General features: G+C 38.7%; 1 protein-coding gene across 6 annotated transcripts in view; it reads right to left on the reverse strand.

Moving 5' to 3' along the window:
- Nucleotides 1-3,795: 3,795 nt before the first annotated feature.
- Nucleotides 3,796-17,299, reverse strand: part of YAP1 (Yes1 associated transcriptional regulator) — a 115,584-nt gene continuing 102,080 nt past the window's right edge. For all 6 annotated transcript variants that reach the window (XM_089512765.1, XM_089512764.1, XM_089512763.1 and 3 more), the window contains 3 exons: nt 10,725-10,852; nt 8,464-8,576; nt 3,796-7,427 (listed from right to left, as the gene is read on the reverse strand). In XM_089512765.1, coding sequence (XP_089368891.1) covers nt 7,189-7,427; nt 8,464-8,576; nt 10,725-10,852 — 480 coding nt within the window. In that variant the 3' untranslated portion in view covers nt 3,796-7,188. The remainder of the gene's footprint in view (nt 7,428-8,463; nt 8,577-10,724; nt 10,853-17,299) is intronic.

Consider the following 17,299-nt stretch of genomic DNA (forward strand, 5'->3'; position numbering starts at 1 on the left):
AAACTAAGTGATCTAGGAGTTTCAGTGGACCATAGGCTGAATATGAGCCAGCAAGGTGATATGACAGCTAAGAAAGAGACTAGGACATGGCGCAATGGATTCAAATTACAGGAAAACAAATTCCACCTAAACATTAATTAAAACTTCCTGACGGTAAAGAGTTGTTCAAAAGTGGAACATGCTGCCTTGTAGATTGCCTCCTTTTTTGGAGGTTTTTAAGCAGAGGCTGGATGGCCATCTGTTGGGGTGCTTTGATTGTGAGTTCCTGCATGGCAGGGGTTTGGTTTATGGTCCCTTATGGTCCTTCCATAAGGACCCTTATGGTCTCTTCCAACTCTTGGATTCTATGCTGCAGCCTTTTCTAACATGTGTGATCTTTCTCACTGATACATTTTGCCATCTTGGGGTGCATCTACAGAGTAAAAATAAGTACTGTACTTTAAAAACAGCCAGTTGAGGATTTTGGGACCTGAATAGAATGGAGATTGTATCATCTTTGTGTCTAACATATGTGACACCTTGAGTAATTGTTACAACCTGTTTTCCTTAGGTACCATATATACTCAACTATAAGTCAACCCAATCAAGAGCATGTTTGGGGGCCAAAAATATGAATTTTTGATATGACCCATGTATAGAGGATTAAACTTAGAGGCATTCAACAAAGAATATAAATAATGAAGGAAAAGAAAACAATGCCAAAGAATGCTATTTTTCTTGTCCAAGTATTCAAAAGGCCAGAAGCAGCACCACAGTGGACAGAATAGAGGGGGTTGGTGCTTCATTTAGGTTCTCCCAGGATGGACTAAGGTCTTAGCTTTTGCCACTTTACTCAGAGATGGAGATGGTTCCTATTTTGAGTTAAGGTACCTGCACTGACCCGTGGATAAGGAGACCCAGGTTTTTGGGGTCAATTTTTTAACTCAAATTTCTAGGCTTACACAAGAGTATATACATAATTGTTGCAGCTAATTTTAATACTAACACATTATGATTGGAAAATTCAAAGACATAGCCATGTTAGTGTGTAAAATCAGTGTGCAAACGGATCTTGTAGTACCATTGAGACTAACTGAAAGAAAGAAGTTGGTAGCATGAGCTTTCGTAGACTTCCTCAGATGTCAGTTATTTCAGTTATTCTCACAGGTGCTAAAAGATCCCTTTACATTATGGTTGGAGTAAGACAAAGTAACCCATATGATTTCAGAAACATTTTCATGGTTATTTGGAAGGATTTTTGGCTATTTTTTGCTATTGCTATTTTGCTATTGCTATTTGACAGCCTCTCTCCATATAATCTGCCCCGCACATTCAGATCATCTGGGCAGCAACTTCTAAGAGTTCCAAAGGCTAGATTAGCTTCCACCTCTAGGAGGGCCTTCACCATCTTGGCCCCCAACCTCTGGAACTGGCTGCCCCTTGAGCTCCGCTTAGCCACCTCCCTAGCCCAATTTAAGAAGGGGCTGAAAACCTACTTCTTCGAGCAGGCCTACCCCTGACTATTTCGCCCCAGAATGCTCTCCCCTCCCCCCCCCCCCCCCCGTCCATCAGCATTGTCAAGCTGGCACGAATTTTATTGTTTTTATTGTACTGTATTGTTTTTAAATTATGTTTGTATTATTATATTGTTGTATGCCTTTTCTTGTACACCGCCCTGATTCTAAGAAGGGTGGTATATAAATACATTTTATTATTATTATTATTATTATTATTATTTGAAACAGGAAAAACAACATGTTAGTATCACTTTACTCTCAAAATTGAGACTACCTATTATAAATTTCCCAGTAAAGGTTAACACCAACACTTTGGCCATGCCTTTCCCATTAAAGTTTCCATGCTCTGTTCAGTCTAACATCCTTCCAATACAACAAATGTTTTCATTATGCCACCCTAGGTATTTAATAGTGGCTGTAACATTAATGGTGAGTCCATATATCACAGTAGAAACATTTAATACTTGGCAGTTCCACATCTCACTATCTGAAGATCAGTCCTACAGAAATGACGACAGCTGCTTTAGGGTATGTGTGAACATATGCACATTGGACAGGTGGAGCCAGAATTTGGATATTTACTGTGTACAAGTCTAGGCTAACCCAACCATACTGTAAAGTATTTTAGGATGCAGCAGAACACTAAAGCTGACTTTGGCCTGGTGCAGACGGGCCCTTTAGCATGTCCTGGTGACGTGCTAGGGTTGCCTTGGAGTGCCGTTTCCAGATGCCTCTGGATGTCATTGCTGCGCAGTGCCATATACATACAGCACATACATTGGTGCATACAGCTGTGACGTCACTGCTACGTGCCATCCAGATGGACCTAAGCAGCAGTGACGTGCTCGCGCCGCCGCCAGCAGTTTGTGGCAGCGCTAAAAGGAGCCGCTTTCCAGTGCTCCTTCGTTTTCCACGTAGAGGTGCCACGCAATTTGGTTGCTGCGGCGCAACTACACAGAAAAGAGAGGCGGCTCCAGACTGCCGCCTCTTTCGGGCAGTCTGTGCCCCACCTAATTCAGGGTAATCTCTCTTTAAATAAACTTTTTATACATTTTTATACATCTGAGTTGTAACCCTCCACTTTCTGAAGTAACAACTCCTGATTAAACAAGGGCTGAGTGTCATTAAAATTCCAGTGAAATGCAAGTTGTTGAAATTTTCAATTTCCCAGGCCCAGGTGAACTTAAGATCAAAGGATGCAGAAGCAAATTTCCAAGTGAAGCAAATTAGAGAATCTTAACTCTGAAGGAGTGTCTGGACATGGCATATAAAGGACACTGGTGTCAAGAGCAACCTAGCACTAATTTTATGATGGGATAGCATCCATGTGAAAGGATGGATCTCTGGTACATCATCAATATACGAAAGACCAAGCACACCCTGCTATGAGAAGAGCTAAACTGAGAGCTGGTAAAAGGAAGTTGCTATCCTTGAGTTATGCATCTATTTCTTTCTCTCTGTATTAGCATCCTTGAAAGATCTGTACTACACAGTTCCTCTCCATTCCACACAGCAGCAGGATTCTGTACTATAAACTGGCAGGGAAAATCCCAGAAACATCACCATTACCCACAAAACAGTCTTATTCCTGACAGGGCAAAGGGGACACACAACAACTCTGTGATGGGACTCTAGGTGATACATAATGGGAAATATGCATACCTTGCATATGAAGCACAGATAGGAAAAGTAATCTAAAAGGTTCACTATAAATGGGTCAAAAATCCTAAAACATTAACCCTCGCACTTGAATGATGGTCTTGTTATCTTTGCTAGGAATTAGCCACGTACTTTGAATCAGTACAAATTCTATGCCTCTTGACACAGATAGGTAATGAATCCAAGGGAAACATTAAATCAAGGAAGAGGGCTAATCTGTTTAGTGCAAGTATTTCCCTCTCTCATCCTTAGCCTTGAGTAAAGATCTACCTTCATTATTGGTTGCAAAATTTACTTCCCCAACTCTTGAGAGTACACTCGGATGCATACCAGAATTACGACCATGGTTAATTTATTCTTTCTTCCCACCCAAAAGGGACCTTATTTAAAGATTTCCCCCATCACACCAACTTGGGGGCAAGCCTCTGCCTGTACACTCTGTGAATGTGTTTGAATGCATGGAGTTCTGGGCAATGATGACTGCCTGCAAGCATTCTGTTTTGTTTTGACAATCCTAAGGTTTAAAATTGGTTTATGTTTATATTTAAAGTTTAGGTTCTCAGCAGCCTGCATGAATGGCCAGACTACAGGTGCAAAACTGTTCAACATTCACGTTCATTAAAGACCAAACAAGACATCATAAGCGCAAAGTATATATTTATATCATGTAAAACAAAAAAGCAATGAAAAAAAGTATTACATATAAGAAAATATTGTAACAGAATTTACTGTGGTACCTAAAAGAGGCATGCTCTTATATCTAAGAAAATATAACATTCATAGCTATATATATATTTGAAAAGGTTGTGTTTCAGAGTCCCAAAAACATTTTAAAATACAGATTTTTTTATCCTAAAGAATAAAAGTGTCATTATAGGAAGACAGACTCATCTGTCTCTTGTATAAAAACATCCCCCCTCCATGATTGCAAGTAAAGACATTGTAATATGGATTCTCCAGATGTGCAAAAGCTAAGTTAATGGTTAATTGCTCTGAAATTGTCTTTCCACCTCTTGCATTGCTTGAGTTCCAACACTGATTGGTAGAATTTTTGATCCACACAAATTATAGAAGCGGTATATATTCCGAAGTAGTTATGTTGCCAGACATACACAAGAATTCATAAGCTTCAATTCCATTCTGAACACACTGTACTTAAAAAAAATCTAGAAGCTACAAAGTTAGGACAGTGATCTGCTTAAATATATACACCAATCAATACAAAATACTACCCATAACACTTTCTTTTTTTGCATTTCAAAACAAAAAAAGTGAAGCAACTTTGTCAAGTGATAGATTCAAATAGAAACTTCCAATCAGTCTCATTTATAGTTCTTCTTCTGCCAACAGTACAATTCATCTCTAAGGCACGTTCCCCAATAAATGAAGAGGCTTAAAAAGTAACTAGAGTTAAGTACTGCATAAACAGTTTAGTGTTAAGAGAAATTCAAGAATTCCCAGGTTTATGTCGGTACCTCTCCAGCAGTGCTACTCACATATAGAATAAGCTGTGTAATGTATGTACAACAAGGATTTTTAAAATAAATTCCAACTTTAAAGCTGTGACCAAGAAAAGCAAACAGAAACTATTTCTGTGCATCTCTATGCAATACCCAACATCGGAATTCAACAGTTCCTACTTAATGCTCAAATAGATACAAGTGGTCCTCCAGTATCTGGATACAAAGGGGCAAACCAAAACACTGGAACTTTGAATCTCTTCCATTTCTTCATTTCTACTCATATATTTAACATCTTTTTAAAAAAACATACTTTTGAAAAACGCAGAGGAGAAAGGGAATATAATAGAATGTTCTTAATGGGAGTGTGGTCTGCTCTTACAATCTGCTCTTGTCAACCGTCTTTGAGGTTAACATAGCATTACAGAAGATAAAGGAGCTATTAAGCTGTGGCTAATTAGCACAGGCCTAATTCTGTTAATTTCAGTCCTCCCTGGTAGGGATGACCAAACAAAATCTTTTTTTTATTTAAAAAATGACCCAAATTAATTGTTAGTCCCAACTAGAAGAGAATCAATAGAATTTACATAAGTGTTGCATTCCTAACTTCCAGACTAACAATTAGATTTAGGCCAGTATCTCCTAGACTGACAATTTATATATCACGTTTCAGTCTGAAAAGTTACCTGATGGCCATCTCTTAACATTTGGACAACACATTAAAAGAGAATGCTGACAGCCCCTCAAGGTACTTGTTGGTGCTAATGTATTTTTTAATTTAAAAAAATACTTCATAGCTTATACCGTAACATTGATTCATGCTCATTTTGTTCACTTAAAATACTCTTTGGAAAATGTCACAATTCCTACAAGACAACTTCAAGGACAATCACTTCCTGTGAATAATGGTACTGATGTACTCATCCTCTCAACTTCAGTGCTAATCTACAACTAAAATACACTACTACTTGCTCATGTCACCATCTAACACATATCTTTACAGTCTTCTATATGCACCATGGTCTAAACTTGTCAGTATGCCTTTGCCGCATCTTAACTTTAGTGTTCGCATTGTTACTATTGTAAACTCAGATGACAGTGCAGATGATATATCATCTAACTAACTACAGGGAAGCATCCATTTTCATCCATTAGGGACTTCACAATCTCAAGCCATCAATTTTATCAATGTTAAAACCTCTTCCAACAATAGCAAGAACTGTCCCTTGATGAAAATGTGTAATGTATTGTTTGCTACATTTCAAACTCAGTGTTAATCAGCAATCTTAAAAAACCTACACAGATCAATGCAGTTCCTCTGAACTAAGTGGGATGAACTTTCAAATAAGCACACTTCTGAACAGCATGAATTAACAAATTTCAAACATTGCCCTAACAAAACATTTGCTTCAAATTCTGGCATAGGTGTAAAAGACAAACCACCAGTACTTTAATCTAACATAGCCCTTACCAACCTGGTGCCCCCTGGATGCACTGGACTACAGCTTCCACAATCCCACAAACACATGACTGGGGCTATGAGAGTTGTAGCTTAATATACCTGGAGGACACAAGGTCATGGAAGACTGATTTAATGAATACATTCAAAGCTATCTTAAGAAGTTACAAGCAAAACACAGAATTATAGATATTCACTGACTATGCTAATTAGGTATTAAAAAAGTCAAACATTTCAGACTTAAATAAGACTAGGTGAAGTCAGGAAATTTAGATTTCACTATGTAAAAATACAAAACAAAACACACAAAACCAATAACAGTTATCATCCTAATCTAGTACAATAATTAAAAAAAATCTAAACGTTGCAAAGAGAAATATAAGCAGAAGAAGCAATGATCAAGATTCTTAAAGCTGGTGTGTAAAATCTCCTGTTTAAGTTGTTATTGAATGTGAAAAACCTAACAGAGAACTAGCAAATAGCTGACAGTAATAGCAAAAAGTTTTCAGACTTCTTCTAATTCTTATCTCCAAATCAGTATTGACTTCTGTTACATCAGATACATCATTTTTGGCTTGCTGGACCAGTAAGTCATTTTTGCCACTTGCCACAGGCAACACAGCAAACAACAAGCAGAGTCAACTATGAGTGGGGACATGCAGAGTTCATATTATTAGATAAAGCAGAATGCAAACAGCTAGCAAGATGAAAGGAATGGCAGTCATCATCCCAAAACAGGGCTGGTTTCTCTCTATCTCTCATCCCACTTTTTTTCTGTCCACTTCCCCATCCTCTCCTTTTCCACTACCATCATGGTGAACAGTAGTTGCAATAGCCAAAACAAACAAACAAACAAACAAAAATATACTAAAACAAATAATCTAATTTGTCAGAGTCAAATATGAAAGAGGTCAGCAGTATAACAGCAGCGATTGGATATGGAAGAACAAAAACATGGGATGAAAGGAATCTGGAGTATTTTGTTCATTTACTTGTTTTTCTCTCTGATCTTAAGCCAAGAAGCCCTTGCCGCACAGGCTTGTTCTGAACATCAGGTACATGTGTTATCTCCTTAGATCCTTCAAAGACTTCAAACTCCATCTCCCTGAGGCCCCTATAACCAGGTAAGAAAGCTTTCTTTATCTAGCTTGGTGGCTGCCAATACGGACTCCATATCATTAAGGATATCGGAACTCAAAGCCTCTTGTAGACTTGGCATCAGTTCCTCTCCTTCTATATTCATTGCATCTCCTTCCAGCGTTCCAAGGTCCACATTAGTCCCTGGAATGGCTTCAAGGTAGTCTGGAAAACGGTTCTGATGAGAAGGTATGTTGCTTTGGTTGATAGTGTCACCTGGATAGAATACAAAAAAGAAGCAGGAGTGTTAAATGCACCGTATCAAACAACAAATGATCTGGCTAAACTGAGGCTTTGCTCCTATAGCAGCTAGTCTGTGGAATACATCAGGTTTCCAGGATTTTCCTGACTGACCAATTCTGTGCAGCAACCTTTGTACCACAGGCCTTGCAGAGTAGTATCTAGGCCATGGTTCACTGAACACATCATGACAAACAAGCAAGGGTTGGGACAATATTTAAGAATGTTAGCATAATGCCGTCATTAAAGTTAATAGAAACCCCAAAAGATCTTCTCTTTTCAAGTATGGAAAAACATTTTTACTAAGGTAAAAATTCACACAAAAATTCCCACACACACCCAAACTCTAAAACAGCAAAAACAATGCGATATGTCCATTCCTAACTACTCTTTTAAGGGGTGGGTGGACAACAGCAACTCTATATAGCCTAGAATTTGTGAAAAGGAAATGATAGTGATAGAATAATGGAGACTGAAGGGATCTATGGCAGCAGTCAAAAAATACAGGCTGCATTTTTGTTTGTTTTATAGGATTATTATGCTAGTCTCCTTAAAGCCATGCCAACACTCCCTATGCACCAAAATAAACAAGCTTCTGTTACTCCTAACACTGCATTTCAGCAGGGTATGCTGATAGTGGGTGGGAGTAACTGGTGTGGATCTCGGTATGTTCCAGCATATTGGTGGGTGGGAAACAGCCTGAAAACCTACCCAAGTTGCCTACTCCTGTTGTAAGCCATTTCGTTGACCCCCTCTGCTCAGTCCAAGAAATCCAGAATGAAGCTATCCCCAAGGGAGACCCACACCACCTATTTGTTCCATGTCTTACTGTTTGAATGTTTCTCTTGATGTTCACCTAAAAACTCCTTCATCAGCTAAACCTTAAGGAACTGGGCAGGACAAAAGCATTATATAAATTTGACAGTTCCCAGAAATGCACATTCCCATCAAATTAATTATTAGTTAACAGAAGCATCCTATTTAAGTTCAACTGGAAATCAAGGAAACAAACCTGTATCCATTTCATCAACACTGTTGAGGAAGTCGTCTGGAGTTCTGGGGACACTGTAACTGCTCATGCTGAGGCCACTATCTGTGCTCTCATCTCTTGAATGATAAGTTCCACTGGAAGGAGGAGAAATTCCAAATTATTTTGCAATTGATTTTTTAAGGACACTGTCCCTTTAAACTCCATTAGTTTAAAGCAAGAAGCTGACTTCTGTTCTCACCATAATAATATGGATTTTTTTTTAAAAAAATCAATCTCTGGGTATTTAATTCTGCAAAGAACATTAAATAATGCAACAGAAATACATGTCATAGAAATGCATGCTTTCAAAGGGACAAGAGTTTCAAGGAATAATCCATATAATTGTGAGTGTTATAAGATAGTTTTCAGAAGATGGATGCAACAGGGAAAGAATCTCCATTCTCTCCCACTGTCTTTTTATGGAGTAACAGTTGGATTAAGGAATGCTATCTATGGTGATGGTGAGACAACAGAGCTGTGTTTGACATTTTATTTATGGCTACCGGTGTAGACAACGGTCCATGGCACAGCCAGAGTCCATTCACAGCGGGCCCCAGTTGTAAAGCCTGAGATTTTATATGGCAGCAATGGATAAAACAGCTGAAGTGATGTTTGCTTGTATTGAACTGATTTATGTGGGACAAAAGGTTTTCAGTAGCGTTTCATGAACTGCATGTTACAACACACCTATTTGTTTTGGCTCAGCTTAATTTTGTGTTGTTTCTAAAGGTTGCATTTCACTACTGCTTTACTACAGTGGTTCTCTGCCCCACGCCCCTAGTAAATGTTTGATTAATGTTCATACCCTCTATAAACGTAATATCACATTTGAAGATAAAAAAAGTCTACTTTTTAATTTTTTAAAACTGTAAATTGAACCACATACAACAGTGCGGATGAACAAATTGAAGTTAAAAAAACCAACTTTTAACTCAGTGGGTAAAATGCAAATTTAAATTGAGCAATTAGAGTCTAATTTATTCAGAGAAAAATTGTAAACAGTAAAATCAATTCCAATTGTGAACATGAAATTCAATTACTTCTTTGCTCCTGCTTCTCATTCATGATTTTGTCAAAAAGTGGAACTTTCTTGTTGACTGCAATCTGCAGGTCTGCCTGTGGATTCAGGCAATACTCAGATTTTGTCTTGGGCTAACAAAAGAGAACTGAATCTAGATTCACACATGTATCTTTGCTACACCCCCTGAAATTCCATTTTACACCCGTTTTACTATAAATCACTTCAAAGACTTACTCAGAAAGACATTAAACAATATGCAAAATACTTGCAGGTAAGCTCCAATAAAATCATTTTCTCCTAACAGATGTTTATGTCCAAAAAGGTATGTGAAGAAGCAGAGCCAGGTCCTCCCACTTTCAGCAATGTGAGATGGATTAACACTTTTCTGAGTTGCATGCAGATGGACCACCTCATGAACCCCCTGCTACCATTTTTAAAAATATTTCATTGACACTCTTTGCCTTCAAGGGCTTGTGGGGGTAATTTTGCCAGGCTTGGGGTTCCCCCTTGCTTGAATAAATCAAGGGAGGGCCTATTTCTAAAATCATTAAGTCATTTCCAGTATGGGAAAAATACAGATTTCAATGGTCTGGGGGGATGGTAGGGAGTACATATTCTTTATTTTCACACTGTACAACAAGGGCTGTAAACATTTTTTAAAAATTAACTGTAGACACACAGCCTTGTTAACAAGAATTTACAGCGCTTTATAAATAAAGGTTAATAATAATAATAATAATAATAATAATAAGAATAAGAATCCACAGGCTTCACAAATGAATGCCAGAAAAAGCTAGTCTATAGACCTGTAATACAATATATAAAACTGTGTCACTTTTTCCTGTGTCAACGTTACAAAAGATAAAAATAGAATCAGGAATGCTGCAGAAACTCTTTTAACTGAGCCCCACAGTAGATTTCATTGCTAGCTTTCGAAAAGATTTTCCGAGTCAGTAATCCTAAACGGCTGTATATCAATTGACTTGTGCCAGGGCAAACATGTTATGACTTTGAAGGCAAACTCTTCCTACAAGTCTGAACAGTTGACTTCTTCCCCCAGGAGACAGCTTTTAATCCTCATTTAAAAACAAAAAGAAACCCTTGCATCTTCCCTTAAATGGCAAGTCCATTTGCAGCTGTGGATGTTAGAACAGACAGATGTTCAAAACAGATGATCATCATCTTTGGTGAAACAAAACCACCAGTAGCTATAACTACTAACCTGTTAAGAAAAGGATCTGAACTATTTGTGGTCATTGTTCTCAGTTCTTGAGACATTCCAGGAGAGGATACTGGATTCTGAGAGCCATCTTGTTCCATACTGGGAAGCTGGCTACGAAGAGCCAATTCCTGCCAACCAAGAAGTTCACATTTGTAAATCTCACACAAGGTTCAAAATTCATCGTTATATACAGGACAGACAAGTCTATATCTACAAACACAGTATGTATGTGGAGTTCCATACCTAGTAGATTGACTCTATCAATAGTTACTAGTCAGAATGGCTATACTTGTATATTACTTCCAGTATCAGAGGCAACATGCCTCTGAATACAAGTTGCTGGAGAACACCAGCAGGTTTGTGTTGCTTCAGTCATGTCTTGAACAAGGGCTTCTTAGAGGAAAAATGACTTCTGTGAGACAATGGTGTAAAACACACTGCAAAAATAGTCCATTCTGAGACCACGTTAACAGCCTTGGCTCAGTGCTAGGGAATCCTGGGAACTGTAGTTTATTGTGGCACTGACAGAGAAGGCCAAATGTGTCACAAAACTACAGTTCCCAGAATTCCCTAGCATTTAGCATGGTCAGTTAAAGCTGTCTCAGTGTGTTTTGGACCAATGCTAGAAAGCCAGTGTGGTGTAGTAGTCTGAGGGTTGGACTACGACTCTGGTTCATATCCTCATGTGGTGATCGAAATCCACTGGGTGACCTTGGGCAAGTCATACTCTCTCAGCCTCAAAGGAAAGCAAAGGCGAACCCCCCTGAACAAATCTTGCCAAGAAAACTCCATGATAGATGCCTTAGGGTCACCATAAACAGGAAAAGAGTTGAAGGCACAGAAGAAGAAGAACAACACAAGACAATGGTGGAATAGACAGTTCTTGAGACTGACCTATTACAGGTTTTCTTATGTTCTTGCACACATCTTTATGTTTCCTGTATATATGTATTCTTCTTATGACAGTTTATTATTCATTTATAAGATTTATAACTTGCCTTTCTCCAAACAAATTGGAAAATTTGAGTATCGTGACTTAAAAGCTGCACTTGCTCAATTATAACAGCCACACATATGCACCCTAATAAATATGATGTGATATACCAACAGAACTTTGATCCTGGGCTGGGACTGTAAAATCACAGGACAGATGTGAATTTGTCAGAATTTAACAGGTAAATCTGATGATAAAGGTTCTGTAGTCAGTATATGCACAGATTCACTGTTGTGAAATGAAAATCCTCCAGTGATACAGAAAAAGGATAAATTCTCTGTATAAACAACAAAGACATCTATATATAGCATTTTTCAAAGAAAAAGCTTTATATGACTACAGTAGTTAGTTCTACAAAAACTACAGCTGGCCAACATGATGTAGGTTTTAGTGCACTGGTCTGACGCCAAAGGATCCTTTGAGAGTGCTATGATGACATGCTCAGGCCTGTACTCTTGCTGCCTCCCTCACACTGAACTGCTGCCTACTGTTTGAGTAGCGATAAACTTGCCAAGGCCCTGAAAAAGGAAACTGTACATCAGCTCATAAAATATGTGGCATAAACTCCAATCCTGCATGTGGGACTGAATTTGCAGCAGGTTTGTCCACAGGTTAGCGGCTGTTCAAGTGAGAAATAGTCAACAGAATTTATAAAAGTATTTGAAAGTGCATTGTTTCACGAGAACTACTGTATATACTCACGTATAAGTCTAAAAATTTTAGTCAAAAAATTAAGACAAAAAAACCTGATTGACTTATCCACAGCTCAATGTAAGTACTCTAACTCTAGTCAAATAAAAGGAACCAACCCCTTCTCTGGTAGACTAGCAAAAGGCAAGAGCTTAGACTGTCCTGGGAGAACCTAAGAGAACCACTAACCTTCTTAACTCTCTCTGCTGTGACATTGCTTCTGAGCTTTTTGAATGCCTGGGCAGGAAAATGGTAGCGGCAATAACTCTTTGGCCCTCTCAAAGGAGGGGGGGCCCTTAAAGGAGAGGAATCAGACTTTGAATAAGACATCTGTGAGTGTTTGTTAGCTTTTCTGGGTTAAAATCATGCAAAATCATGAGCCGGACTGGGCCCTGAGTTCATCAGGGGAGGCCCTTCTCTCTGTCCCATCACCATCACAAGCACAGTTGGTGGGGACATGAGAGAGAGCCTTTTCTATGGCTGCCCATAGACTCTGGAACTCCCTTCCCAGGGAAACCAGAATGGCCCTTTCCTTGATGCCCTTCCGCCGACAGGTGAAGACCTTCCTCTTCAGACAAGCATTCAAAACAGAAAGCTTTTAAAGAATGGGCCAGGGTGTTTTAATGTATATGCTTTTAACTGTACTGTTTTTTAATGAGTCCCAGTCTTGGGAGAAGAAAATAAATAAATAAATAAATAAAACATCCTTTTTGACATTTTCTTGCCTGGTTGCCTTCCCCATCACACAGCCACAATTTACCATAGTTCCTTCCTCATCCATCCAGTGGATGCTCCAAAGCCACATAAAAACAAAGACTTATGAGTTACAATTCAAGAAGAGGTTCCATTCTCTCTTCTGAAGCTTGAATCAGGAGATCAGTTAATTTTTAAAAAAATCACAGTGTTTATGCTAATTGGCTTACCCACTGTAGGATTCAAAGATATAGCCATGTTAGGCTACAGTATGCAGAGAGATCTTGTAGCACCTTTGAGACTAATTAAAGAAGTTGGCAGCATGAGCTTTCATAGACTTAAGTCTACTTCCTCAGATGCATTAGGTGGAGCGATATGCCAGGAACCACTGTCAGGATGTTTGTGTTACCAGTAACAACAGTGTTCTCAACAGTCATTATTAACAAGATTGACACTGTACTTCCTTACATTTCATTCTGACCTTAGTATTCATACTTCCCCCCTCTCTCTTGCACTGTGGGGAACAGGACAGGATAGCACTCTATGCATTTGATGAAGTGGCTGCAGGCCACAAAGCTTGTATCACAGTAGAACCATCAGTCTTTTAGGCTGCTGTAAGGCTCTATGTTCCAAGAGATTAATACAGCTATCCCTCTGGAAATAGTTTTATAAATCAGCACAAGCTGCAGACTATCATGGCTGTTTCAGTGTTTGCAGTTTCACTTTTTATTAATACTAATACAGCCAAGAGTCTTCATTAGCATCAATAAGGAATGAATAAGTATTAAGGAACTTTGTACAGGAATACAGTTACTAAATATGAATGGAATCCTTCAAATCACAGCAGAACTGTAGAAGACTAATAGTTTCCACAGACTTAGAATATTTAAAGCCAAAATAAATCTATCAGACTGTTGGCCCCAATTATTTTTAGATGCTCCCTCCCCTCTTCCCCAAGCAGTGACACCACTCTAGTCTTGGTGTCCCACAGGCCCTGAAAATGATCAAATAGCTGTTGCATTTTCCATTGGGTTTCAGGATACAATTGCATCTGGTCACTAGGAGAAAGGCTGAAAAAACAAATTCTGGAGCTGACCTAAGTCTAGTAATGATGACAACAGAAGGCAGGCACTTCTAGCAAAGGCTGATGAAAGGAGGCTTGGGTTAAGACATAGATGGACACTTAAAGAAATTGCATATTTGGTATTCTCCAGCAGATGTAGATTTATATAGATTAACATGAAACTGGGCTTGGAAAAATATTCTTTGTTTCTGTTTGAAAGGGATGATGTGGTGCAGTCGCAGAGGTGGACTAACACTAGCAAAAGCCAGCTTCAATTCCTTGTTCACCTGTGTTGTCTAGACATCTTAGGGCTCCTCTGTATTCATATAATGTGTGCTAAAGTGCTCAGAGTGCTAAACTGCTAAAAAACAAACAAAACAAAACAAACAAACAAAAAACAACCAGTCGCCTCAAATGCCCTTCCATGATCAGTAGAACATTTTCTTTCCATAAAAGAGAAGCTGTAATCTCACATGAATCTGTAGCACCTATGTTACGCTGCTCTTGCATGTGGGCCATATGTGTGAGCCACTTACCACAAATCAATTGGGAAACTGTCAAAGTCAGCTTCTTCTGCAAAGTGGTAACACTCAACATTTCTCACTACTTTCTAATGTATTATTAGTTACTTGTGCGTCTGATAAGCACAAGTGGATAAAAATTCTCCCAAAATTCTCATGAAATACAAACAAGCCTATAACTTTGTCTTACAATAGACAACCAATCATATTGAATATAGTCCAAAGAATAGTCCAAAGCACATCTTAAAATTCAATTTCAGTTGAAAACTAATCTCTTTTACTCCACTGAGTTCAAACAGGCTAAGTTCAAACTTTTACTAGATTTTAAACGTTTTCACCATCCTGTCGCTTCTGAGTGGGAGTGAACACAACTTAAAATATGACACCAAGAGTAGTAGTAATATGTTGACAATGGAAATTAAACATTCTTGCATTCATCATATCACACATAGTTTTATTAGTCAGTATGACACGACTTCAAGAGCTACACAAAACCAGAGGTAGCCATGAGAGATTACAATACCTAAGTTTACCTATCCTACACACCCACTCACCCATCCCCTGCAGCCCTCACAAACTGAATATTTAATCTAAATAAACCATTATCAGAGGCAAGGAATCACCACAAACATAGACAGAGAGTCTGTTCCTCCTCAAAGCTTGTTCACACAGCCAACAAATCATGTCTTGGAGTTATGTGTGTGTGAATGCATAATAAGATTGGTTGAGGAATGCAAACAGATGCTAGTATTCATTGTCTACTCATGTAAGTGGAGCCACATGGAAGAAGAAAAGTACAAAAAGTATACCATCTCTTATGTAATTAAATATCTTGCAAATAGTTGAAAAATCTGGCTCAGGCCTTAAACACTGAGAAAAACTGGAGTTCACAGGAGAAAGAAACAAGCAACTTCCATGACTACTCACACTTATACTGCTTACATACATGAACCATTCATACAAACCAGGTTGCAGTGCATTTGTACTAGCCCTCAGTTGCACAATTTTGCATGCTTGTGTCACTCAACATATTGCCTCCAAGCTTGTGTGCCTTCAAGTTGTTTCCAACTTATGGCAACCCTAAGGCTAAACTATCAAAGGGGTTTCTTATTTATTTATTTAACTTCATTTATATGCCCTCTTTTTCTCACAATGGGACAAGGCGGCTTCCAAAAACAAGATTTGTTGATTGGCAAGATTTGTTCAGAGGGAGCTTGTCTATATCCTCCTTTGAGGCTGAGAGTATGACTGGTTCAAGGTCGCCCAGTTGATTCCTAAGACTGAGTGGGGATTTGAACCCTGGTCTCCAGAGTCCAACACTCAAACCACTACACCAAGCCCAGCAGACAAAAATATTTTTTCTCCTGGAAAGAAACAACAACCTTGCTTATTTTTCTTAGTATTGCTTTAAAGCTGCACACTGAAGTGCTCCTTGTAACCTTTTAAAAGCAATTCCCTGGTACTCAGTTGCTTCAAGCAATCCCTCCATCAATTCCAAGCAGTCTAAAAACTGCACTGCAATTCAGAATGAGAAGTATGTCCTGCTGAGGTCTGGCAAAAATCTGAGCCATGCTGAGGCAAGATGGAACACCACAGACAGATTTCCAATCACACACACACTTTTATTAAAAACATCAATAAATATTTTGCAAGAAAGTTCAACACAGAAGAGTTCAGTCTCTCAATAAGAAACTTAATTAATACACAGCCTCCCTGTTCATAACAGCAGTACATATAATATACACATACTGAGTGGAACGGAAATGGATTTCAGGCTTTAGAAAAATATAAACTGGGCTTTCCACTAAGGCCAGGGTGACCAGACATCCTCCTTTTCCAGGAAAGGTCCTACATTTCAGGACCTTCTGTCCAGGAGGAATTCCAAAATGCCTTCTATTTTGAGCATGACTAAGAAACATGCATTTACATTTATATTAGTGTTTTTAGCTTTTCTTTTGTAATGTCCTTCATTTTTCTTGAATGCCCTACATTTTTGGTGCCTTGTCTTCCTTTGTGGTTATGATATCTGATCACCCTGACTATGGCATTACCTGTCTGTGATGGTGGGATTGTGTGCTTCCACGAAGCAAGAGGTGATGCTGAAAGCTAGTATTGCTACTGGTACAGTTTCCTGAGTAAGACAGGGTTTTGTGGAAGAGCCAGGCTAACTGTACAAATACATCAATAGAAGAGAAGGGAAGCTATTGGGCACCAGCAGTAGTGGGGTGGTGGTAGTCGTAACTGGCAGAGGATCTCTCATAGATAACCGTGGTACATTAGCATTTCTGTATGGAAGGAGGCACCAGTAAACTACTTTCGATAAAAAGCCTATAATGAGACAAACCAAAATGAAGCAAGAGATAATGCTGGAAGACGAGATGCCCAAATCAGAAGACACTCAACCAGCTATTGGGAACAACAGTGGAAAAGTACAAATAATGCTCCATTCTAATGATGTGCTGAACTCAAACTAAAAAGATGTTCAGCTGCTGTTCAGAGGTGGCATGACAGTCTGAAGCTGCACAACACATATACTATAGTAGGAACATGGAATGCATGAAACGTGAGTAATGAGATGCTAGAAATTTTAAAATAAGAAATGGAACATACACAC

The sequence above is a fragment of the Sceloporus occidentalis genome, unplaced genomic scaffold (genome assembly GCF_023333645.1).
Source record: "Sceloporus occidentalis isolate IW3139 unplaced genomic scaffold, rSceOcc1.0.p SCAF_2, whole genome shotgun sequence".
NCBI lineage: Eukaryota > Metazoa > Chordata > Lepidosauria > Squamata > Phrynosomatidae > Sceloporus > Sceloporus occidentalis.